Below are 26740 nucleotides of genomic sequence, written 5' to 3'. Positions count from 1 at the left end.
ATTCACAAACTACATTCACAAACTATGTATAAGAAAAAGATTTAATAATTAATATGACAATTAAAATACTTAGCTTCAATAGGTTGTTAGACACACGTAATTCCCTGTATTTAAAGCACGTTGACCATACTTGCCAACTTGTTGAAATTGGCTTCCGGGAGCTGTGGGCGTGATGGGGACGGGGCTCCAAAATTCGCACTCAAGTACTGAGCACTAGCTAGCCACTTGCACTGATAATAATTAAATCATTACCGTGACAGCTTTCCTGCCGCTCTCCATTTTCACCGCGGCCGGAAATAATATTCCCATTTGATTTCTAAAGGGAAAAACAGAATATGTTTCCTTGAATTTTATTTCTTTTAATTTGTATTTTTGTGTTTATGTTTTTATTTTATATGGTAAATGCAACTTTGGCTTTTGTTACTAACTGTCCAGACACTATTCTCTCTTGTGTATATAACATGTCATTATATTATTATATTGTGCACTAATAGGGTAATGTTAAGGTCTCTACACCTTCTCTGTGCTGTCTATTTCCTGACCCTTATCCTAGCAGTAATGTGGTGGTCTCTATGTCAATCACCCAGGCAGCGGCGTTATAATTGGACGGAATGTTGATAGGCAAAATGATCAGGTTTAGGGCAGCACTAAGGATTGGGTCACATTACAGAATTATGGGGTCTAGCAATGTAAGAAAAAGAAAGAGAGGAGGAGATAAAGGGAAAGTCTGTTGAGGTGACGCAGGAAATGAGTGATACCAGAGTAACTTGCAAACAAAGTTAATAAAATATTATAGGAAAAAGAGGGGGGTGGAGAAACATTACAACATCCTTAACTGTTCAGATGTACAAATTGTTCATTGCATTTGTGCCTAAATAGAAAAAATAGGGATAGAATATATTCCTAAAACTTATACTGACGTGCATACTGTCTGTTAATAAAGTTATTTGTTTACTAACTGACTCAGGCTTAGTGGAACAGTAACCTTATTACCGGAAGGGTGTCAAAAAGACAAGAAAATAATATAGTTGTATATGAAGTTTTCAACTGTGTTACATTATTGCTTGAGATTTGTGCCTGGAACAGAACGGAAACCATACACTTAAATGTGCTACAAAAGTACTAAGGGAAAGATCAACAAAACATTCACACCCAGAGAAAGGTAAATCCATTTTATTTAAATATTCACTTATTCAGTGTTAGTACAAAGACGTTATTGTTCAATAAAAAAATAGGATTTCCCCTTAATGTCGGCTTCAGTAAAAAAAAAAAAAAGGGGGATAAAGGAGAAAAGACTTTACATATCTAAGCCCCGCCCCCTCATTATAGATCTGTCATAGAGTTATATAAGCAATCATTAAAGATTCAGCCTACATATATCAAGTAACTTCTAAAAGATATATGTCTATGCTTTCACTTTCACTCACCTTCCCTCCTTCCCTATAGCCAAGGCTGCTGTTAGGGGTAAATTTGTATCAAGCTGCGAGTTTCCGATGGGTTTGAAAAGTGGAGATGTTGCCTATAGCAACCAATCAGATTCTAAGGGGGGTATTCAATTGTTGCTCCGGGCGCCGCCGGAACGAGCGCGTTAAAACTATTACCGTTTATACGGTAATTACTCGCTCAATTTCAGCTCGCAGCTCCCTGAGCAGCGAGCTGAAATTGAGCGAGTAAATTACTGTATGAACGGTAATTACGCGCAATATTACCGTATAGACGGTAATAGTTTTAACGCGCTCGTTCCGGCGTCGCCCGGAGCAACAATTGAATACCCCCCTAACTGTCATTTTGTAGAATGTACTAAATAAATGATAACTAGAATCTGGTTGCTATAGGCAACATCTCCACTTTATCAAACCTGCCGGAAACTTGCAGCTTGATAAATATACCCCTTAAAGTTAAATATTTGCTGTTGCCTTCACCTCAAAAACACAGTAAGATTCCTGACCAACCATTGCACCAGTTCATTATAATCTATCAAAATCCATCATTGATGTTTCTAGTAACAAAAAAAAAAACATGTTGCAATTTCAATGTGCAGCTAATACTTGCAGAACAGAACCATTGCATTGTGTTATTTAATTACATTCAAAAGTAGTTACCTGCATTGCAAAGCAGCAACAACTATAGAGATGTTATGACTTCAGTGTATAATAAGCTATAAACACATTTCATTCTTACAGAATGGTAAGGACTTTGCTTTTAAACTCAATTAATTCATTCAGCCCAGGTAACTGCGATAGGAAAATAAGGGAGATGTTCGGAAGCAGAGTATTTTGTATGGGGTTGAAGGTTATGTGTTTATGGGTCTGCTTAGTCTAAAAAAAGTAACTTATAAAGGTTATGTTATCATAGAACACTAAAAAAAATAAACTGTTTTGCAATATTTTACAGAATATTATATATTTATAAGTATTTTGCCAGGAAGAAATACATTACATATTAACACAACTTTTTTTGTTTAATCTCCGACTTTGTTTACTGCAATTTCCCTAACAAAAAATACAAACTTAATGTGTGAAAGAAAGACATAAATAACATTTCGCTACTTTTGTGAATATCCCTCCTTGTTTATGTAGGTTTGATATAATGTATCTTAGCCTTGGTGTAGATGTGTCTAGACTACATAGCTTTATTGAATACACAGATATCTGACTCAGACATAACAGGGCTGTAATTACTACCAACCAGTGAACAATAGAATTGTGTTGTGCATGATTAACTTATTGGAAAGACTATTTCAGAGTCTCTGTGGCTACCATTGTTCCCCGTTCCCCAACAGTGTGGGTTACTCTACAGCAGGAAGAAAGGTTTCCAGAGTAACTTTGTTGTTGATACTACAAGTTCCTAAAACTATTTTCACCCTGGCCACGAAGTGCAGGATTATTCATGGCTGGGCTTAGTGCTAAGATCCTCGTTGGGAATCATTCCAAACTGCCAGATATTCAGCACCCTGTTCTCCGCTTGGGGGATCCAGAAACCTTGTCAGTGAGAGGCTTCTCCAGAGCTGGAGGAAGGGGGGAAACATCAGGTTCTTCTCGAGGCTCCAGCAAAAAGTCTGCACTGCAAAACAACCTCAAGAAGTCCAGGCCTGAACAGCTGGATAGTTGGAGAAAGTATGACCACTGGGCCAATATCGGTAAATGCAGACTTTAATCAGATACTTCAATTAGTGCATGAATTAATTAAATTTGTCAGGAGATTTTTTATACTACAATCATCTGTGTTAAATATGTGAAAGTTAATGACAATGTAGTATAGTAATATATGTCATGATAATCTATGCCATTATGGGCAGCACAGTGGCCTAGTGGTTAGCACATCTGACTCAGCACTGGGGTCATGAGTTTAATTCCCAACCATGGCCTTATCTGTGTGCAGTTTGTATGTTCTCCCTGTGTTTGCATGGGTTTCCTCCAGGTGCTCCAGTTTCTTCCCACACTCCAAAAACATACTGGTAGGTTAATTGGCTGCAATCAAATAAATTGACCCTAGTCTCTCCCTCTGTCTGTCTGTGTGTGAGTGTGTGTCTATAGTAGGGAATTTAGACTGTAAGTTTCAATGGGGCAGGGACTGATGTGAACAAGTTCTCTGTACAGCACTGCGGAATTAGTGGCACTATATAAATAAATGATGATGATGATAATCCAACAGACAAGGCAGTACATATAGACAGTTTGGGCTCTCGCCTGGGGCAGCATTAGAATTCTGTTGTTGGATTGACCTTGGTGTATGAGGGCATGGCCTGAGCAGATCAGGGGGCTGGACACTTTTATCTACATGTCGTGTCTTTGAATTCTGGTATGTGTGTGTCACAAATACATATATGGTTTCTCCGTGTGAATAAATTTATAAGATTTTTAATTTATTTAATTTATCAACATTTTTCCTGTGGGGCAAATACCTGTATTATGTGAGTAGGGGAATGGAATCAGCAGGAAGCTACAGATAGGGAGTTATATAGTGGAAGGAGCAGGGTCCTCCAGCAGCAGAGAGAATGTCAGGAGATAAGTGATGTGTTAGTGAGGACAGGGCTGCATGTGGCAGGGGCAGTGACATGATGTGAGGAGGGGAATGGAGGCAGCAGGAAGCCACAGACTGAGAGTTATATAGTGGAAGGAGCAGGGTGCCCAGCAGCACAGAGTATATCAGGAGACGAGTGATGTGTTAGTGAGGACAGGGCTGCATGTGACAGGGGCAGTGACATGATGTGAGGAGGGGAATGGAGGCAGCAGGAAGCCATAAACTGAGAGTTATATAGTGGAAGGAGCAGGGTCCTCCAGCAGCAGAGAGAATGTCAGGAGATAAGTGATGTGTTAGTGAGGACAGGGCTGCATGTGGCAGGGGCAGTGACATGATGGGAGGAGGGGAATGGAGGCAGCAGGAAGCCACAGACTGAGAGTTATATAGTGGAAGGAGCAGGGTGCCCAGCAGCACAGAGTATATCAGGAGATGAGTGATGTGTTAGTGAGGACAGGGCTGCATGTGACAGGGGCAGTGACATGATGTGAGGAGAGGAATGGAGGCAGCAGGAAATTACAGACTGAGAGTTATAAAGTGGAAGGAGCAGGGTCCCCAGCAGCACAGAGTATATCAGGAGATTAGTGAGGACAGGACTGCATGTGACAGGGGCAGTGACATGATGTGAGGAGGGGAATGGAGGCAGCAGGGAGCCACAGACTGAGAGTTATATAGTGGAAGGAGCAGTGTCCCCAGCAGCACAGAGTATATCAAGAGATGAGTGATGTGTTAGTGAGGACAGGGCTGCATGTGACAGGGGCAGTGACATGATGTGAGGAGAGGAATGGAGGCAGCAGGAAGCCACAGAATGAGAGTTATATAGTGGAAGGAGCAGGGTCCTCCAGCAGCACAGAGTATATCAGGAGATGAGTGATGTGTTAGTGAGGACAGGGCTGCATGTGACAGGGGCAGTGACATGATGTGAGGAGGGGAATGGAGGCAGCAGGAAACCACAGACTGAGAGTTATATAGTGGAAGGAGCCGGGTCCCCAGCAGCACAGAGTATATCAGGAGATGAGTGATGTGTTAGTGAGGACAGGGCTGCATGTGACAGGGACAGTGACATGATGTGAGGAGGGGAATGGAGGCAGCTGGAAGTCACAGACTGAAGTTATATCGTGGAAGGAGCAGGGTCCCCAGCAGCACAGAGTAGTGATGTGAGAAGCACAATGCAGGGAATAAGGAATATGCAGACTGAGATTTCGAGGAGGAAGCAGGGTTCTCCAACAGCACAAAGTAGTGACCTTAACACACGAACAGGAGCATTGTGTTGTCTGCGGCCTGTGTACATAACCTGTGGGTCTCTAGGTCATTGTTGTTATTATATTTAGCAATATTATTATACAAATCCTTACAATTGATGCTTTTTCTAGACTCCTAACAAATCTACAACATTTCTGAAAAAACTGTCCTGACAACATACAGTGAACACCTAATAAAAATCAATATTTATTACTTTTCCATTTTGTAGACTAGTGAGTCAAGAATCTAGACCAGGATACTATGGTAATAGCAGTGCCAGGAGCTTTATGTCCAGCAGGGGGCAGACGTAATATTTGGCAGATGGACCTGAAGGGTCTTTACTGCCTTCAAATTCTAAGAGGTATTTTTACTAAACTGCGGGTTTGAAAAAGTGGAGATGTTGCCTATAGCAACCAATCAGATTATAGCTGCTATTTTGTAGAATGTACTAAATAAATGACAGCTAGAATCTGATTGGTTGCTATAGGCAACATCTCCACCTTTTCAAACCTGCAGTTTAGTAAATCAAGCCCTAAATGTCTGTGCTCCTGGAGGGTGCAGGCTGGAGGTAGAGAGACTCCAGAGATGTATGTGAGGCTGGGTAAAGATTATGTATGTACAGAGCTATATAATTGGGGATATCATAAGTTGTCATTCAGATATGTGTAAGGGAGGGTAGATAGCAAATATATTGGACATAATCATCATTTTCATAGAACACAACTGTAACTAAGACCATCAATGAGGGGTTTGTGATGGGGCAAATTTGCATTATCACCAACCTTTATTTATATAGCACCATCAATTCTGCAGCGCTGTACAGAGAACTCACTCACATCTGTCTCTGCCCCATTGGAGCTTACGGTCTAAACTCCCTAACACACACACAGACATAGGTTAATTTTGTCAGCAGCCAATGTACTAGAATGTTTTTGGAGTGTGACATCGGAGCACCCAGAGGAAACCCACACAACACGGGAAGAACATACAAACTCCACACAGATAAGCCCCTGCTTGGGAATCGAATTCATGAATCAAACTCAAGGCAGAAGTGCTAACCACTGAGCCACCGTGCTGGACCGAGAATGAGGCAACAAACACGATATTAATATTGATCTAGACACGGAAAATCAAAATACTTATTTTAAAACTTGAGCATCCTGATCATAATGGGAATATGGATTGACATCATTTTATCATATAATAATTTTTTCAGTCTAAGCCACCATAATGACTCCCACAATAGGCCAAGCTGTGCTGTATATGCTGAGAGCAATGCAAGTTATTATTATTATTATTATTATTATCATTTATTTATAAGGTGCCACAAGGTTTCCGCAGCGCCGTACACAATACAAACAATGGACAGTACAGAGAATAACAGTACAATACAATAAACGAGTAGTACCAAGACTTCATAGGCTCCAGGCAAGGCAAATGTATGGAGGTTGGAGCAGAAGAGAAGGTAGCGAGACAGGAGGGAGGAGGTCCCTGCTCATACGAGCTTACATCCTATAGGGAGGGTAGACAGACGACAGGCACAGAGGATGTCGGAGGAGGGGAGCAAGCGCTCCCCTCTACTGAGGAGGAGTGAAGTGAGGAGAGTGAGCATGGAGAGAGGGTTAGGTGGAAGGCTGGTATGAAGGCAAGTTCTATGATTATGAAAATTCTTTGGGGTAGATTTACCAAAAACTTCTAAAAATGAAAAGTGGAGGAGTTGCCCATAGCAACGAATTAGATTCTAGCTATCGTTTATCTAATGCATGTTAGAAAATCATAGCTTGAATCTGAGTGGTTGCTATGGGCAACATTCTACTTTTCCTTTTTTTTTTTTCAGAAGTTTTAGTAAAATTATCCTCCCAAACTTTTGTTGAAATTGGCTGTACAAAATTAAGTCCTATTTGTACTCAGTGTTTTGGATATGTACATGGATTTATACTTTTTTAAGGCCCTGAATGAGTCATATGTAATTCATTCAAGTCAGCAATTTAGGATACGTGACATATTATGACAGGCACATGGCAACGTCGAGTAAACAACTTCTAAGTTGTTTTTTCTGGATAGAAAGCTGTTGTGATATTAAAGGAAATATAAGACAGTGCAGGTCATCTGTATAATGTATCAAAAATATTTATTTAGGTTTATTCCTCATTGGTTTATATTTCATATTTTAAATCAGTGAAAGACAGCAAATCATTAATAACTGGAAGGAATGTGACCTGTCTGCCCTGGTCGTCCCCTGAGGTTTATTGATCCATATAACTCAGTATAACTTAATGAAGACAGGGATATCGGTTACTGGAAACTATTAATTGTCCTTAATCGTATCTAACCTTCACCAACGTTTAATTCCGCAGACTGCGGTTTTCCTCTATCACCTTCCCCGAGTAACAATCCACTAAGAAGTGGATGTGCAGACGATAACCCAACGTTTTGTGTCTTATCATTGATATGGAAATGTTTTATATAGAGAGAACAGAGGCAGTTACTGTCCGGCTGGTTATATCCGGTCTATCTGAAGCATTAATCTGATAGGGCACGTTGCTGATCTGAGGTCTTGGGTATCTGAAATTGAGAAACTGTCCTTGTCTTAATTAACTTGTATCCTCTTCATAGAGCTGAAAGATGTTTATAGTGCTGGGAATTTGAGGAAAATGTTTTATATATATTCAAAGGACCAATAAAAACTATTATGTTTGCCATTATTCCAGCACCCCCCTTATTAATGTGCTACTAATCTGAGACCCCAAGTGTCAGTGGGTCCTTCTTCTAGAACCCCAAAGGGTATATTTACTAAACTAGGGGTTTGAAAAAGTGGAATGTTGCTTATAGCAACCAATCAGATTCTAGCTGTCATGTTGTAGAATGTACTAAATAAATGACAGCTAGAATCTGATTGGTTGCTATAGGCAAAAGCTCCACTTTTTCAAACCCGCAGTTTAGTAAATATACCCCCAAGTGCCAGTGTGCCATTTTTATGTGATCGAGGTGGTTCCCAATAAAATATATTGTACATCCAACAATCAGGAGACCTCAAACTGAAACTCACTATAGAAGGTTTCATTGTAATAAACACGTCTCCGACTGTATCACTTGCTCATGGATAGATTTATTGATTAGGTAACGATGTGTGTTTTGACTCTAGATAAGAAATCCTGGGAAAGAGGAGGAAACGACGAGAAGGAGGAGCCTGTGGTCTATAAAGGTTCCCAGCTGGGCGAGCAGTGTGAGGAGGTCGCTACTCGTTTTCATACATTCAATTAGTCGATTACATGCTGCAAATTTCACATCCCATTAGAAATTAACGAAGAAACATGAACTTTCCTGAATGTTTATGTTGATCACTTGGTGAACCATGGATGAAATGATTGTACTATATAAGAGGTTTCTTGGATGTTTAGTATTGAGAAGGAAACGCTCAGTGCTTTTTTGAGTCTTGGAATTGGCATATGCTGTGAGTAAGGGTTAGGTTTGCGTTTGAACTGTAGGGTTAAGAACAAGGGGCCTGATTCATTAAGGATCTTAACTTGAGAAACTTCTTATTTCAGTCTCCTGGACAAAACCATGTTACAATGCAAGGGGTGCAAATTCGTTTTCTGTTTTGCCCATAAGTTAAATACTGACTGTTTTTTCATGTAGCACACAAATACTTGATAGCTTATTTGTACACTGAAATTTAAAGTTGATATGTGTGTGCTACATGAAAAAACGGTCAGTATTTAACTTATGTGCAAAACAGAATACTAATTTGCACCCCTTGCATTGTAACATGGTTTTGTCCAGGAGACTGAAATAAGGATCCTCTTCATTTAAGATTGATAATGAATAAGGCCCATGGTTAGGGACATGGTTAGGGATAGGAATAGGGTTAGGGATAATGTTAGGGTTAGGGATAGGGAAAGGGATAGGGATAATGTTAGGGTTATGGACAGGGTTAGGGACAGGCTTAGGAAGAGGGACAGGGTTAGGGATAGGTAAAGGGTTAGGAATATGGTTATGGGCAGGGTTAGGGACAGGGATAGGGAAAGGGAAAGGGTTAGGAATATTGTTATGGATAGGGTTAGGGTTAGGGACAGGGATAGGGAAAGGTTTAGGGATAGGGTTAGGGATACGGTTATAGAGAAGGTTAGGGATAGGGACAGGGTAAGGGATAGGGTTATGGATGGGTATGGGGATGGGGATAGAGATATTATTGTTGACCTAATAATACTGTTGTATTGTTATTTTTGTCGACTTTACAACCCTGCCTATATTATGGTGTCAGCCATATAATTGTCGATTATATAACTGACAAAACTATCACACCCCTTGTGAGACAGCGGGGACCAGGTTGGTTTGACCCTTTTTTGCAGCTGTGTATTTTCCCTTTTATATCACAAAGAGGGGTGAAGATGTGGTAGTGGTGTTAATGTTTAAACAGGACAAGTGTTACATTGTATCTCCGCTCTTCTTTCAGCTTGAATTCCAGCTGCTGGAGAAGATTAATTCAGGTGGATTCTATGACCTAAAACATCTATTTTTGTCCCACGACCCAGAAGGCCGAGGGAGAGTAAAGAGGTATTTATAAACTAGATGCTTTTCAATGGGCCTGGCCATCTGGTAAGATGTGATGACAGTGCAGTTTTATAGGTGACGGAGTGTTCTATTCCGTGGATTAAATGCAATTTTCATCAACTACTTAAACTTTCTAGTAAATATACTATTGATTCCCTTATTATGGTTAAGGGCAACGTCCGATATCTTATATGTTAGAAATGTGTCGCTGTTCAGTGGTGTAGGTAAGAAACCAATAGTGGAATTCCTGTAAACAATTATGTGCTGGAAAAGAGTCTCTGTGAGAATCGCAGGTGTTCAGGAAATGAGGGCTGAAAATAAATCCAGTTTTGAGGCTATTCATCAGGTCTAAGTATGAGCAGCTCTGATGAATAAATCTGTATGTTTCTCATAAGGGGCAGGAGGGAAGGTGCAAAACTTTGCTGATCTCTAGAGGCTCATGTACTGATAATTACATATACAACGTAGCGTTCGGCTAAACATGAACATTGCGGTGATAGATCAGTATGTTCACTTCCATTAGGAAAACTCCTACTAAATAATATGTACACACTGGGCCTGATTCATTAAGGAAAGTAGAGCAAAAAAATGAGTAACTTTGAAAAAAGGCCAAACCATGTTACAATACAAGGGGTGCAAATTAGTTTTATTTTTTTGCACATAAGGAAAATACTGGCTGTTTTTTAATGTAGCACTCAAATACTTAATTAGCTTTATTTTTACACTGACATTAAAAGTTGATCTAGGAAATGCCCTACCCCAGTTATAAATCTGTACTCACATTTTAAATTTACTCCCCCCTCCAATGCAACATGGTTTTGGCAAAGTGCAAAGTTACTCATTTTTTTGTGCTTTCCTTTCCTTAATGAATCAGGCCCACTGTCCTTTAAAGGTTAAGTCCAGGAAAATAATGTGTTTTATTGCCTCTCACCCCCAACTTTTTTGTCAATAAAGCCCTTCTCAAACCTCTGTCGTTACTTCTTGATATGGGATTGGCCATGGACACACTGGTCAGTACTACAACGTGTCCTATAGTAGCAGAGGATCGATGTGCAGTTTGTATCTTCTCCTAGGCTTCCTCTAGGTGCTCCGGTCTCCTCCAATGGCTGCTGACAAAAGCCCAGTGTGTGTGCGTGTGTTTGTATGTTAGAGAAAATAGATTGTAAGCTCTGGTGGTGCAGGGAGTGATGTGAATGATAAATATTGTCTCTATATGGTAATAAGGTGACACTGTATAAATAAATTATAATAAATAGTAGTCTTACATATGCACTCTCTAACTATATAAAGTGGCGGTACATGTTTGTGCAAACTCTGCTTGTTGTACAAGACTTCCACAGGAAGATACCTCTCTGATGCATGTGATCAGTACACCAGGAAATAAGAGAGCTGACAGACCCAACTCGTCGGATCTATTCATGTAGCTGGATGTGGCTGCTGAATATACTGGTGGTGAATCCTTTATGTTAAGGACGTGTTCACTATACACACACTGAGTGAGAGCTTTAATCTTCCAACAAGTTCTTCCGCAAATACTGACGGCTTCTTATTTCCTGACTCTCAGGGCTGGTGGTGTACGGCTGCTACTGGGGAGGGGGGTGTCCATGATGAAGGGGTACATGCAGGGAGCAGGGGTTAGGTGGGAAACCCTTCAACGTACCAGTATTGTGAAATCACCAGAATTGTCTTGACTACATCTACCTCTCTTTTTAAGGGGCGAATTACTGGTCATCCTCACTACATTCCTGGGTCGGTTCATTAATAAGCAGGTGTTCCAGCGCCTCCTAGACAGGTACGTTCCATTATACACCATGAACGCAGAGCTCCCATTGGACATTCTGATAGATACAAACAAGTTACTAACGCACAGTATGCAGTGTGGCACGTGTCCAAGGTAATGTTTCACGGATGATCAGATACATTGTATCACAGAGAACGCTCAACGGGCAGCATTAAAAGAAAATAACAGTGGGAATATTTCAGAACTACGAGATTTGATCTTGACGCCTAATTCTATGAGATAGGAAAGATTGACACATTACCATTGTCTGTATTCAAACAACCTACTGACCCCTAACTAACATTACTGTGTGACTGGATCATATAACCCCACATAAACCTTTTTCCCATTCCTATCTGACTGGACCAATGTGCTATATATAGCAGCACTTAGCTCTATGTATCAAACACCTATTGTCCTAGCGACTGTAAGCTCATGGGCAGAGTCCTTTTACTGATTGTTGTTCTTATTGATGCCTGTCAATTGTTGTTTGTTTTTGTTCATAATAATATGTAGATAAATGTTAATAAATAGTCTGACGCTTTAAAGTTTCACACTGCCATCCACTCCTCATCAACGTGTGGCAAAAAGAGTTGTTCCTGCTTTGATTCTCCCCCATGCCCGTGGAAAGGAACTCACACCCCCAATGACATCATGGAAATATGGTGTTTATGTCACACGTCATAGCCACACCCCCAATGACATCATGGAAATATGGTGTTTATGTCACACGTCATAGCCACACCCCCCAATGACATCACGTAAATATAGTGTTTGTCACATGTTATAGCCACACCCCCAATTGACATCACCAAATATGGTGTTTATGTCACACATCAGAGCCACACCCCCAATGACATCACGTAAATATGGTGTTTATGTCACACATCATAGCCACACCCCCAATGACATCACCCAAATATAGTGTTTATGTCACACGTCATAGCCACACCCCCAATGACCTCACGTAAATATGCTGTTTATGTCATACGTCATAGCCACAAACCTAATGACATCACCCAAATATGGTGTTTATGTCACATGTCTAAGCCACACCCCTAATGACATCAACATGCTACTACTTTTGTTTTGTTTTTAAACAAATCTCCGTCCCTTATGTCTCTGTGCAGATTACATCTGGAAGAAAAGCCAATCATTACATTTGATGCATTCTACGACCATTTCAAGCCTGAGGAAAACAAGAAGCCCCCTGATTGGCTGGATCCGATGAAGAGGAAGCAGAAGCCAGCTCTGAAGACAGCACATGAAGTTCATCTACAACTAAAGGAAATGGCTAATACCAGGTAACTAAAGGCTCATAGGGACATAAGAGAAAAGCGGCCAAACCTGACTTCTGTACAGGAAATACATTATTATAAAATAATAGTACTAAGATATAAAATAAATACAAAGTATCCACATTTATTTTCAGCAACTTTCCACTGCCTCCCCTGGCAACCGCTGACATCAGCACCAGTCTTTTCTGATTGGATGAATTTGCAGCCAGTAACATGAGTTTACATTAAGCAGAGTATTTGCATTCAGCAGTCTGTATTTTAATGCACAGATAATTATTATCATTATTTACAGCATCTGAAACAATGTTAGTTCAGAGACACACATATCCATCCACCCACAAATCTCAATCCAGACAGCTGATATCCTGATGTTTCACAGTGAATAATTAGTTGCAGGACAGTCCTATATTTTACAAAAGTCCACCTAGGTCCAGCCATAAAGTGGGGCAGAGGGTTGCCCCTTTCTTATTTTATACATACGAGTACTTCCACTGTGGGTGTAGCTGTCTGTGGTAGGTTTTAATTACTAGGATCATTGGACTAGAATCAGCGCACCTACTGAATTTATTACAAAACTGGGAGCAGACAGACATGCCGGGTTTAAGTAGGAGGGGTTAGACAACCTGTAGTAAATCAGGTCATTAACAGCACAGAGTATTTTATTTCTGCCAACCCAAGTGTGTCCATGTGTAGTGACATTCTATGAGGGAGAGGCTGGGTGTTCTTGTAACCAATCCAAGCGTCTGAAAGATAAGGAAGCCGAAAAAAGTCACAGCGGTGCTGGGAGATTGTGGTATCTAATGCATCTCCATATCAGCAGTCTAAAATCCAGCTTGTTTTCCAATACAATTGAATAGGGTGTAGATTAGGGCCATAGCAATGGGTTAGGTACGGTATCCCGATGTTTGGGATACCCACACCCAATACTCCTACAAAAGAAACCTGAAGCCTTAAATAAACGACCTATTAAAATCTACACTTACCTTGTTACCGACCGAGGAAATGAGTGAAACAACGGGTATGCGACTGGGGAAAAATGCGAAGATTCTGGAGTCTGGCGCTTCATTGTGACGTCACCGACATTTCACGCAGCTGCAGGCGCAGCCTAACCCTAACCCCAACACCTAACCCCAACACCTAACCCTAACCCCTAACCCCAACACCTAACCCCAACACCTAACCCTAACCCTAACCCCTAACCACAGCACCTAACCTTAACCCTAACCCCTAACCCCAACACCTAACCCTAACCCCAACACCTAACCCTAACCCTAACCCCTAACCCCAACACCTAACCTTAACCCTAACCCCTAACCCCAACACCTAACCCTAACCCCAACACCTAACCCTAACCACAACACCTAACCTTAACCCTAACCCCTAACCCTAACCCCAACACCTAACCCTAACCCCAACACCTAACCCTAACCCTAACCCCTAACCCCAACACCTAACCTTAACCCTAACCCCTAACCCCAACACCTAACCCTAACCCCAACACCTAACCCCTAACCCCAACACCTAACCTTAACCCTAACCCCAACACCTAACCCTAACCCCAACACCTAACCCTAACCCTAACCCCTAACCCCAACACCTAACCTTAACTCTAACCCCTAACCCCAACACCTAACCCTAACCCCAACACCTAACCCCAACACCTAACCCTAACCCTTAATATTAACATACCTGTTTAAATGTAGATGTCGCTGTCTTCAGTGATGTCATGATGAAGCGCCGGCAACCAGCAAGTTCGCATTTTGCAGCAGTCACATACCAGTTGTTTCGGTAATGTCCTCCGTCGGTGAGAAGGTAAGTGTAGATTTTAAGAGGTTGTTGATTTAAGGTTTCGATTTTGTTTTGTAGGTGTATCCGGTGTCGGTATCCCAAGCATCGGGATACCGATTACCACCGTTTGCAATCAGCTACAATGGGGTGGGTTGTCAGGACAGATACAACGGTTGATTAGTTAGCACCCTAATTATTTCCATAACATATTCATGGAGGTACATCTTGGACTAATGATTATGAAAATGTAAGTTGTGTATTATACAATGTAGCATCCTGCACCACATAGAAATAAGTTATTGTAGAAATTTATTTCAATTAGTGGTGTATATCATTGAAACAAACTGATATTTGATATTGTGTTGTATTTTGTATTGGAAATGTAGGGATATATGTATGTATATCCGGATGGAAGAAATTAGTTTTTTGTAACTTTTCTAGAGGAAGCCTAATTCTAATTAGACCTTTTACGTCTGTGAGTGACCAACACCATTTTAGCCTGAATACATAGCAGTAGGTCTTTCCCATTTATCTGCCTTGTTAAAAAGATGAACTACATGAATAATGCAACCAGCAAGTAGTTTAGGAAATCACAGATTGATGTGAATTTTGTTAAGTCCAAGTTTAGAGTGTATATTACATCCTGATAGAAAATATTGAATGTAATATCTCAGGCTTTGTGGTGCCAGCTAGGTTCAGGGGGGCTGGGCTAACCCCTACCAGTATGTGTGTGTGAAAACAGTATATAAGAACTGTATTTTGTATTTAATCTGTATTATTTCATCTGTAACTTCTGGAGATTGCTAATACCTCAATCTAGTATGTAACTGTCCTTTTAACGCCTTCTTGAGCTAATAAACATCACTACTTTAGGATCCTGCTTTGACGTCTACTTACCTACCTGGTTGGGGTACCAGGCCAGGTGCTCAGCACGGGGGTACAACAGCAGCAACAATTACCCAGAGGGAAGAGGTTCTAGGTGCTGGTGAAGTATTCTAGTATTTAGAGGGGTGCAATTCGGATAAAGAAAAGGGACGGTGGCAAACGGTGGCAAACAAGCCCAGCCGGTCTCCAGCAACACGACAGGGTGGCATAATAGGTCCTTGAACTGTTACACATACAGTCTTTCATTGATCAATAAATTCCAAACAACTATCTCATTCCTCAAATTCCACTGATTGGAGCCACAGCGCTGTGAATACATTCATGTATCTGCTTCCAATTAATGAAGGATCCATAAACTGTAGAGCATGAGCTCAGCCCTATAAATCTTGTTATCTATTAGTAGAGAATTACTATCAGCACTACTACAATTACACGTGTATAGTCTCTCTCCAAGCAATATATTTTCATTTCTAAAGTGCTGCTGTTTACCACAGTCCTGCTTTAATGGAGACAGAAAGCTGACATAGAAATATTCATTGCTTGGTTCGTTTAACTAATCTAATCAGCACTTAGAATAAATGCTATAGCGAGAGTACAGTGCTTTTTAGCGTTTTACACCGATTCATTAATTTACGAGGCCCAGATTTGTCCCCTATTCGGCTCTCGCGGGAGCTATGAGAACGCTCTCAGAAATGAGACTCTTGTTTTCCGTTAGCCTTATTTCTTTATTGCTGGAGTTTCGAAAATGATATAAAAGTCTCTCCAATCTATATATTTATCGGAGCAGCTGTTCATCTACTGGAGACATGAGGCTAATATGGAAATATTAACAATAGAATTCATTCTACTGTTACTATGATCAGCACTAAATTGACCAACGTATAACAGGAATGTTCTTTATTTACTGATTTATAAACTCATACAACGAAATAGGATCCCCTAACTAGCTCTAACTAGAGGCACTATCTAACCTAACGTACATCTCGCTGGCGCTCTTTAAAGTGGCAGCCCGCAAACCAGACAGGGAAGTTATGTAAAACATGGTTCAACCAATTAAAACAATATATTATTGATTGGCATCTTCTCCAACCTATCCTGGTTAATTAGATATGTGAACAAATTAACCTATTCTTATCGTATCTGTTTTGCTTTTTGACAGCATTTTCACATACATAGTCTATAATTACATATCTCTTGACCTCTTCAATGATATCATATATTATTGCTATATCACGTTCCAGAAATACTTATTTCGTTAAGGGTCTGATTATTTGGATACAGAACTATTTGTCTTCTCTCCCTGCTTTCCTAGAAGCCACTTCTTAATAATACTGATCAATAATAGAACTATACTGTCACAAATTATCTTGGTTATAAAAGATACTATAATTATGTTGAGAAAAAGATTCTTAGATACCTGTATGCTTCTATTTATTGAAATGAGCACAAGCTGCTGTAAAACAAAATAAAATGATAATATCGAATAAGATAAACAGTGCCACCTAGTGGTCACATTATTATGAAATATGTGAAAATAGTCACAGATGACAAAATTTTTCATCAGATGTCACTGATTTGCACCCAAATTGTTAGTGCCCTTGGCTGGTTAAGGTGCCCACACAGACGAGCGTAGAAAAATTAGCAGAGATTCATTACCGTAAAAGGGGGCAATGTGCGCAGACAGACACCGCGGTGATTGAATCTCCCCCATTGAGTGTTTTATAGATTTTCCTTTACAGTGCGGCACAATTTGCTTGCAATTTATTAATAAAAGGACATTACTTACATAATAATAATAATAATAATAATAATAATAATAGATAGGTGACACAAGAGTATAATTAAGGCGGAGGTACGTACATCTCCAGTTAACATATTGGACACGATTTATTAAGGAAAATAAAGCAAAAAAAAAGGAGTAACTTTGCATCTTGGCAAAACCATGTTGCATTGGAGGGGGAGGTGAATTTAAAATGTGGGTACAGATTTATCTTTGGGGTAGAGCATGTCCTAGATCAACTTTAAATGTCAGTGTAAAAATAAAGCTATCAAGTATTTGTGTGATACATGAAAAAACAGCCAGTATTTAACTTATGTGTAAAAGAATAAACTAGCTTGCACCCCTTGTGTTGTAACATGGTTTGTAGTCCTGGAGAAAACTTACTCCTTTTTTTGCCTTACTTTCCTTAATGGATCAGGCCCATTGTGTGACTTTCACTGAAAGAATCTGGAAAACAATTAGTGAATATGTGTATTACTAGTGAATGAATTAGTGACTATGTGTATTACTAGTGAATGAATTAGTGAATATGTGTATTACTAGTGAATGAATTAGTGAATATGTGTATTACTAGTGAATGAATTAGGGACTATGTGTATTACTAGTGAATGAATTAGTGAATATGTGTATTACTAGTGAATGAATTAGTGAATATGTGTATTACTAGTGAATGAATTAGGGACTATGTGTATTACTAGTGAATGAATTAGTGAATATGTGTATTACTAGTGAATGAATTAGTGAATATGTGTATCACTAGTGAATGCATTAGTGACTATGTGTATTACTAGTGGATGAATTAGTGACTATGTGTATTACTAGTGAATGCATTAGTGAATATGTGTATTACTAGTGGATGAATTAGTGACTATGTGTATTACTAGTGAATGATTTAGTGAATATGTGTATTACTAGTGAATGCATTAGTGAATATGTGTATTACTAGTGGATGAATTAGTGACTATGTGTATTACTAGTGAATTAATTAGTGAATATGTGTATTACTAGTGGATGAATTAGTGACTATGTGTATTACTAGTGAATGAATTAGTGAATATGTGTATTACTAGTGAATGAATTAGTGAATATGTGTATTACTAGTGAATGAATTAGTGAATATGTGTATTACTAGTGAATGAATTAGGGACTATGTGTATTACTAGTGAATGAATTAGTGAATATGTGTATTACTAGTGAATGAATTAGTGAATATGTGTATCACTAGTGAATGCATTAGTGACTATGTGTATTACTAGTGGATGAATTAGTGACTATGTGTATTACTAGTGAATGCATTAGTGAATATGTGTATTACTAGTGGATGAATTAGTGACTATGTGTATTACTAGTGAATGAATTAGTGAATATATGTATTACTAGTGAATGCATTAGTGACTATGTGTATTACTAGTGAATGAATTAGTGAATATGTGTATTACTAGTGAATGAATTAGTGAATATGTGTATTACTAGTGAATGAATTAGTGAATATGTGTATTACTAGAGAATGAATTAGTGGGTACATCATAGTGTGTCCATATTTCTTGTAGGTACTACGAACTTCTGAAGCTTTTTCGGAAGGACTCTCTGAATGCTTCTGAATTCCAAAGTGCCCTGACTAAGCTGGGCATAAAAATGACAGAAGAGGAGTTTAAAAAGTTGTGGCACAGGTAAGAGAAACCACAGAGCCTTTAGATTGTAAGCCTTTGGGAACAAGGCCTTCTCAGCGTCTGCCGTGATGCATGTTCCTCTACAGTTATTGTTTCTCTTTAAAAGATATATCAAAGAAGATGCTGGTAGTCTAGGAATGGACAGCTTGCAGTATCAGCTGGGGACAAAACACTTGCAGCATTCGGATGAGAACCGGAGTCTGCTGTTATCTGCTCTGCAGAAAGTCTCTGAGTCCCAGGAGATAAGTAAAAGCATTAAATCCTCTATCATTCCTGCTGATCTTCCTCCATAGTATGTACGTTATATTTTGTCATTAGGGTTAAATTCAAGCTTTAATTATTTCCACGTGATATTTTAAATGGTCACTTTAGCACGTTTATTGATCTAGGGCAGTGACCAGGGATGTGGATTGTACTTTCAAAGAAATATGGCAGTGTGCACTGAGTAACTTCTCCATGATTTTTACAAATAATGAAATTTGTTCTAAAACCTCTGGATGTGTTAAGACATTAAGGGCTAGATTTACAAAGCTGCGGGTTTGAAAAAGTGGGAATGTTGCCTATAGCAACCAATCAGATTCTAGCTTTCATTTATATAGTTCCTTCTACAAAATGATAGCTAGAATCTAATTGGTTGCTATAGGCAACATCCCCACTTTTTCAAACCCGCAGTTTAGTAAATCTAGCCCTAAAATTTGTTGGATCTCATCTGTCGCGTAACATGTTAAAACATTTTTTTCAGGTTCAGTTCCACTTTATCTCTAGATAATTCTAAATAAATAAGTTCTACTTTCAGAAACAACCAAAAAAGCGGGTTCAGACGCAGGGAGGGAGAGGAAGCTGTCGCTGAGTATAGAGAAGTGGCTGAAGGAGAAGTTTAGAGAGGGAGCCCGAGCCATGATGAACGAGTTCTTGGCATATGACCCACAGAGAACTTGCAGGGTGAGCTTCAGATTTGTGCGGGGTTGAGTGTGGACTGATAGTTTTGCGATGATAACAAATAAATCTCTGTATATGTTTGGTTTCTATAAACAAAATAAGATTAAACATAAAAGAATCTTGGTGTGTCTGTGAGATGAATTTATTGACGTACAGTATAGCCGGAGGTTCCATGTTCAGTGGCCTCCAGCTCAGATTGGCAGAGTTTGCATTTGATAATATTCCAAACCGTCTCCTCTCTGTTCCCTAGGTGGTGAAAGAGGATTTCCTCAAAGTTCTGGAAAAATTTCAGCTTCACCTGACCCAGGATCAGCTGGGTCATTTCCTGGCTCGCTGTGGTCTGGACGAGACCTTACCTCATGTGAACTACCCGGTATTCCTCCAATATCTCCAGACTAGGAGAAGGAACGGAAGAGCCCAAGAGGATCTCTGTAAACCTGGTAACAGGTGCGGTCATTTCACACTGAGATGATCCAGTGTCTGATATGTGAGCGAACATGACAAATGAGGAAGGAGCGGATCCCTTGTGATTCTAGTTGTAGAAGCTGGATCCTTTGAAGCCAGAATCTAACAGAGGGTACAAGGTTCACCGGAGACCTTGACAAGAAATCTTGGCCTTAGCCCTATACATCAAAGAGTTTACTGAGGTTTATTGCAGACTTTTGCTGCCAACAGCTTCACCATGCTTTGGAGAAGCCTATTTAACAAGGATACAAACATAGAAACATAGAATTTGATGGCAGATAAGACATACTTGCCTACTCTCCCGGAAATTCCGGGAGGCTCCCAAATTTCGGGGGAGTCCTCCCGGGCTCTCGGAAGAGTAGGCAACCCTTCCGGATCCTAAAAAATGTAGAAATTCACGACATTGAATATCGAGGGCAGTGCTTAATCACGTCATTAAGCCCCAGCCCCGAACCACTTGGCCCATCTAGTCTGCCCGTATTTTAACCTATGTTAACCTGAAACCCTATTTGATCCTTAGTTCTTTGTAAGGATATCCTAATGTCTATCCCAAGCATGTTTAAATTGCTCTACTGTATTATCCTCTACCACCTCTGATGGGAGGCTATTCCACTTATCCACTACCCTTTCTGTGAAGTAGTTTTTCCTCACATTCCCTCTGAACCTACTTCCTCCCGGTGTCAGTACATGCCCTTGTGTTCTAATACTTCTCTTCCCCCAGTGTCAGTACATGTCATCGTGTTCTAATACTTCTCTTCCCCCCAGTGTCAGTACATGTCCTCGTGTTCTAATACTTCTCTTTCCCCCAGTGTCAGTACATGTCATCGTGTTCTAATACTTCTCTTCCCCCCAGTGTCAGTACATGTCCTCGTGTTCTAATACTTCTCTGTCCCCCAGTGTCAGTACATGTCCTCGTGTTCTAATACTTCTCTTCCCCCCAGTGTCAGTACATGTCCTCGTGTTCTAATACTTCTCTGTCCCCCAGTGTCAGTACATGTCCTCGTGTTCTAATACTTCTCTTCCCCCCAGTGTCAGTACATGTCCTTGTGTTCTAATACTTCTCTTCCCTCCAGTGTCAGTACATGTCCTCGTGTTCTAATACTTCTCTTCCCCCCAGTGTCAGTACATGTCCTCGTGTTCTAATACTTCTCTTCCCTCCAGTGTCAGTACATGTCCTCGTGTTCTAATACTTCTCTTCCCTCCAGTGTCAGTACATGTCCTCGTGTTCTAATACTTCTCTTCCCCCCAGTGTCAGTACATGTCCTCGTGTTCTAATACTTCTCTTCCCTCCAGTGTCAGTACATGTCCTCGTGTTCTAATACTTCTTTTTCCCCCCAGTGTCAGTACATGTCCTCGTGTTCTAATACTTCTCTTCCCCCCCAGTGTCAGTGCATGTCCTCGTGTTCTAATACTTCTCTTCCCCCCAGTGTCAGTACATGTCCTCGTGTTCTAATACTTCTCTTCCCCCCAGTGTCAGTACATGTCCTCGTGTTCTAATACTTCTCTTCCCCCCAGTGTCAGTACATGTCCTTGTGTTCTAATACTTCTCTTCCCTCCAGTGTCAGTACATGTCCTCGTGTTCTAATACTTCTCTTCCCCCCAGTGTCAGTACATGTCCTTGTGTTCTAATACTTCTCTTCCCCCCAGTGTCAGTACATGTCCTCGTGTTCTAATACTTCTCTTCCCTCCAGTGTCAGTACATGTCCTCGTGTTCTAATACTTCTTTTCCTTTGTAGAATGTTTCCCTCCTGCACCTTGTTATAACACTTGATATACTTGAAAGTTTCATTTCCCCCCTTTCCCTTCTCTGCTCCAAACTATACATAATAAGATTAAGGAGACACATGTACTGCGCAGAACTGAAGTGACAGCATGTCACAATCACACATAGCAGAATTGACAAACATATTCAATCACAGATGCTCCCACTACAGTAACAGATGGTGGTTTGTCCACAAGGAATTTCTTCACCAAACCAAACTAGTGTTTTACTATTTTAGTTTTTATAATAAACTGGCCACAAATCAGCAGTAATAATGGCAGAGAAAACTTACCGCAACTCCGTTACTGAATGCAGATTTTTAGATATGACGAAGCTCCCGACTAACCAGTATATATTATACTTAGAAAAAATATCCTGAAGTCCATTGGTGACTTGTTCTAGGACTTTCAAATATAAACATTGAATTTTGCATTATATAAAGTTACATATGTGGAGATGCACAATCGTCAGTCTACAGCTCCTGAGACCAGCGGGGTCTTCAAGTACAAATGGAGCTATTGCTGTACATAAATGTGGATATCTGGCCCTGTTATTAGAGTTCTGTAATCCTAAACCATTAATAAAATAACCAATAAAGTGCAATTAATGAATGTTTTATAAAAATCTCTTATAAAAATCATGAAACATTATCAATTGTATCACTCAGGACTGGAAACAGACAATCAGCGTCTACCAGCATTTTAGAAGGAAAACTTGAATGTTTTTTTCATGCAGATTTTTACAGTCTCCTTGATGAATTCCGGTGAGTGGGATAATTTACAGTACACAATAATTTTATGAAATTTAGGAAATCAAAGCTAACAGCTGATTGTTTCCATTGGTCAAGCCCACCGTCTCCTCTTTAAACAAGTTTTCATAAAAGTTCTATTGGACACCTGTCAGATTTACTCACAATGTTTGCCTGAGCATGTGATGTAGCAGAATAGCTGACCAGGGTAGCAGTGTGACCTCGCAGGTAATAGTGTAAAAGGCCAGTGTTGGTTTTATTACTATATGACTTCAATTCCCACTAGGTAATGTGCTAATATTATGTCATAGTTGAGAACAAAAAATGTAGAGGTAAATACATCATCTTTGTAAAACATCTCACCCAATCCAGTATTTCATAGTTATTATGGCTTACAGCCATGGAGCACACAGATGACCATATCAGTCCAATAGGTTGACAAAAATAAATAATTTCCAGTCAAATCCATGTTATGTTTTTCTACCAGTCTCTGAATCCCTCATTGTTTAGACATATATCAGAGGCATCACTCTACTTACTCAGAAAAGGAGTAACTATTCACAGTCTTTAATACTGTAGATCTCTTAAATCTTCATATACCTGGCTCTGATACTGGTATAAGTCAGATTGTATTTTATAAAACAACGTCTGGATATTTTGAATGCTCAATATTTTATTCAAGGTAGAAACATTATCTGTTTACAGATGTTTACAGAATATTTAAAATAAAGATTCATGAAAATTCCCACTGAAACCATATAATAAATGTTTACATAATTATGTTATATTTTTGTTTACTGACAGGAAGGCTGATACCAATAAATTAAATGTAATCAGCCAACAGGACTTCAGAGCAATCATACAGAAAAGGTGATATATAATTATTATTCATTTATTTATAAGGCACCACAGAATCCGCAGCGCCGGATACAGAAGAAAGTAACAAATAGATGAGGGAATACATATATGTAGCGCTGATTAGTGTGAGTAATGTTATGGGGACTCAAAAAAGTGCAGGAAAAGACATGACAGATGTATGAGGGACAGGAGACAGACGTGGGACAATAGGTAGAGAGAACCCTGCCCTCGAGAGCTTACATTCTAAAGGGAGGGGTGGTGAGAGACAGTAGGGCCAACTGGGAAAGATGGAGATGGCAGGTGAGGAAAAGGAGGTGATGGATAGAATGGTCAGGAAGTGGTAGGATAGGTGAGCTTGAAAAGGTGAGATTTGAGTGAGTGTTGGAAGGACTGAAGGTTGGGGGAGAGTCGAGTCAGACGGGGTAGGGAATCCCAAAGATTAGGGGCAGCACAGCAGAAGTCTTGGAGGTGAGCATGGGAGGAAGTAATGAGAGGTGAATTGAGGCGGAGGTCAGAGGCAGAACGTAGTGGACAGGTAGGTATGTACCTCAAGACAAGGTTAGAGATGTAAGGGGGAGAAGTGTTGGTAAGGGCTGTGTAAGTGAGGGTAAGGAGCTTGAGCTGAATTCTGAAACGGATAGGAAGCTAATGAAGGGATTTATGCAGAGGAGCAGTGGAAGAGGTGCGGTGGGAGAGGAAGATGAGCCTAGCTACAGAATTCTGTATGGATTGAAGGTCAGAAGTGCGAGAGCGAGGAAGACCAGTGAGGAGGAGGTTGCAATAATCGAGATGAGAAATGATGAGTGAATGGACCAGGATTTTGGTTGCTTCCAGAGAGAGAAAGGGACGGAGTTTCGCGATATGACGGAGGAGGAAGTGGCAGGATTTGGTGAGGGACTGGATATGAAGGGTAAAGCTGAGGGCAGAGTCATGGGTGACTCCAAGGCAGCGGGCTTGGGTGATAGGAGAAAGAGTGATGTTGTCAACCAAGAGGGAGCTATTGGGAGGAACATATGTATTCAATGTATTTATTCCACAATGTATGTTGAAAACAGTGACACAGAGAAAAGGGTTCTGTAACCCATATTAACCACAGTTTGTCAGTCTTATACTAGTGTTGAAAAAAAATGTAAACTAACTTCTGATTGGTTGATGTGGGTTATAGCACCTTTTCCTGTGCACCAATTGTCATTACTGTCACTAAGAAAGCTCTTAAACATCTAATGGATCATGGGAAATGACAAAGCAGACAACAGGGTATTTTAATAAAACATATTTCAGATTCTTGAGACCCATTTTTATGTTTTTTCATGTTAATCACCCCAACCCTACCCATACTCTGCATTTTAGTTAACATGTTAAATATTTTTTAATTTTTTATATCTAGGATTTGTTCAAAATAATTGTGAGTGTCCCCAGATTACTTTGCTTTCGTTGATGTTGAATAAAAATTGATTGGAGGAAATAACGAGGGTGGGGGGTGTAAGGTACTAAAATTGTGAAAGTAGAAGGCACTGATAATATACAAACCAAAGGAATGTAAAAAGAAAATGAGGTTACCAAAGATTAAATTGAATGAACAGTAAGAAAAAAATCATAATATTGGGTCACTAAATTGTAAGGTAGTAAAAATAAGTGAGAATGGTCCAGAGAAAACTCATCTTTTAAATGTTTTTTTTATCTGTATTCACAAATAAGGAATAAATGCCATAAATTTGGAAACAGAAAACGATAGAACTAAGAGTTCGACTTCTGTCGTGGGTAAAATTATAGGAAGGGATCCTGAGGGCTGGAATTCTGAAATATATTATAGTCAATATATCAGAGGTCAAAAAGCGCTGGTACTAGCAAGAATCATCATCATCATCATTACCATTTATTTATATAGTGGCAGCAGATTCCGTAGTGCTTTACAATTGGGAATGGGAGTATTCACTGGCAAAAGAGCTTTATTTATTTTTATGCTACACAACTTTTATCAGCGGCAATAAGTTTTGCTGGTTTTCCCCACTGAACACGTAAATGCCTTTACAGTAAAGAATCCCTTCCTATGTTATTCCCCCAGGATTATTTAACAAGAACTGCGGCAGTACGGTGCTGCTAAAATTGCTTGTTCTGCTATCGCCATCTCAGGATGGATATTATAATAAAGGATTTTTAATGAAAGCATTTTAATATTTTTTCAATTATTATTTAAGAACTGTTATGTATTTTTATCTATTTTTCTCTAAACGTCTCACACATTGCCCACATGGACAAAGACTGGGCCAGTAAAGTGTAAGGGTAACTCCCACTGCTCGAGGTCGGCTTGCGGGGTCGGCTGAGTGTCGCTCTGTTGCCATGGCGATATTTGTTGGTTAAAATGTGGTGATAATGGATTTCCATAATGAGCATTATGGCCGTGTTCTGGGGGTAAACGTATTAAAGTGCGATTTTCACAAATTGCTGATATTTTGCGACATTGCCGGCTAAATTTAAAGCGGCAATGTGATTAAAGGCAAGAATATCAGCGATTTGTGAAAATCGCAGTTTATTACATTTACTCCCTGGTGTATATTGATAAATAGACCCCACAGATCTTATAAATACGAGGTATGTCTATTAAATAACGAGACTGATTAAATTAAATAACTCACCTTTATTTATTGGTATTACAAATTTAATGTTTGTCCCCTTCAATATACTCCCCATTTGCACTAATACATCGCTGTAGTCTTGTTTTCCACTGGTGGAAGACATGGAGCAAATCAGTTTCTGTCACTTATTTCAACATATCTGCTGTTTTCTTCTTTACAGCATTAACTGACTCAAAATGTGACCCTTTAAGCACTGATTTAACTTTTGGGAAAAGATAAAAATCGCAAGGTGCTAAATTGGGTGAATATGAAGGATGTTCATGTGTAGTAATGTGTTTGTCGGTCAAAAACTGCGTCACAGAAAGTGCTGTGTGA

General features: G+C 39.8%; 1 protein-coding gene across 1 annotated transcript in view; it reads left to right on the top strand.

Annotated features, from left to right (window-relative positions):
* The first annotated feature begins 2856 nt into the window (after nt 1–2856).
* Nucleotides 2857–26740, top strand: part of LOC142160160 (EF-hand calcium-binding domain-containing protein 6-like) — a 43944-nt gene continuing 20060 nt past the window's right edge. The window contains exons 1-11 of the mRNA XM_075215115.1: nt 2857–3139; nt 8408–8496; nt 9719–9819; nt 11531–11608; nt 12727–12900; nt 18898–19017; nt 19124–19263; nt 19814–19959; nt 20207–20403; nt 22851–22946; nt 23736–23801. Coding sequence (XP_075071216.1) covers nt 2890–3139; nt 8408–8496; nt 9719–9819; nt 11531–11608; nt 12727–12900; nt 18898–19017; nt 19124–19263; nt 19814–19959; nt 20207–20403; nt 22851–22946; nt 23736–23801 — 1457 coding nt within the window. The 5' untranslated portion in view covers nt 2857–2889. The remainder of the gene's footprint in view (nt 3140–8407; nt 8497–9718; nt 9820–11530; nt 11609–12726; nt 12901–18897; nt 19018–19123; nt 19264–19813; nt 19960–20206; nt 20404–22850; nt 22947–23735; nt 23802–26740) is intronic.

Source organism: Mixophyes fleayi, chromosome 6 (genome assembly GCF_038048845.1).
Source record: "Mixophyes fleayi isolate aMixFle1 chromosome 6, aMixFle1.hap1, whole genome shotgun sequence".
Taxonomy (NCBI): domain Eukaryota; kingdom Metazoa; phylum Chordata; class Amphibia; order Anura; family Limnodynastidae; genus Mixophyes; species Mixophyes fleayi.
Note: the sequence above shows the minus strand (reverse complement) of the source record. Positions and strands in the feature narration are given on the sequence as shown.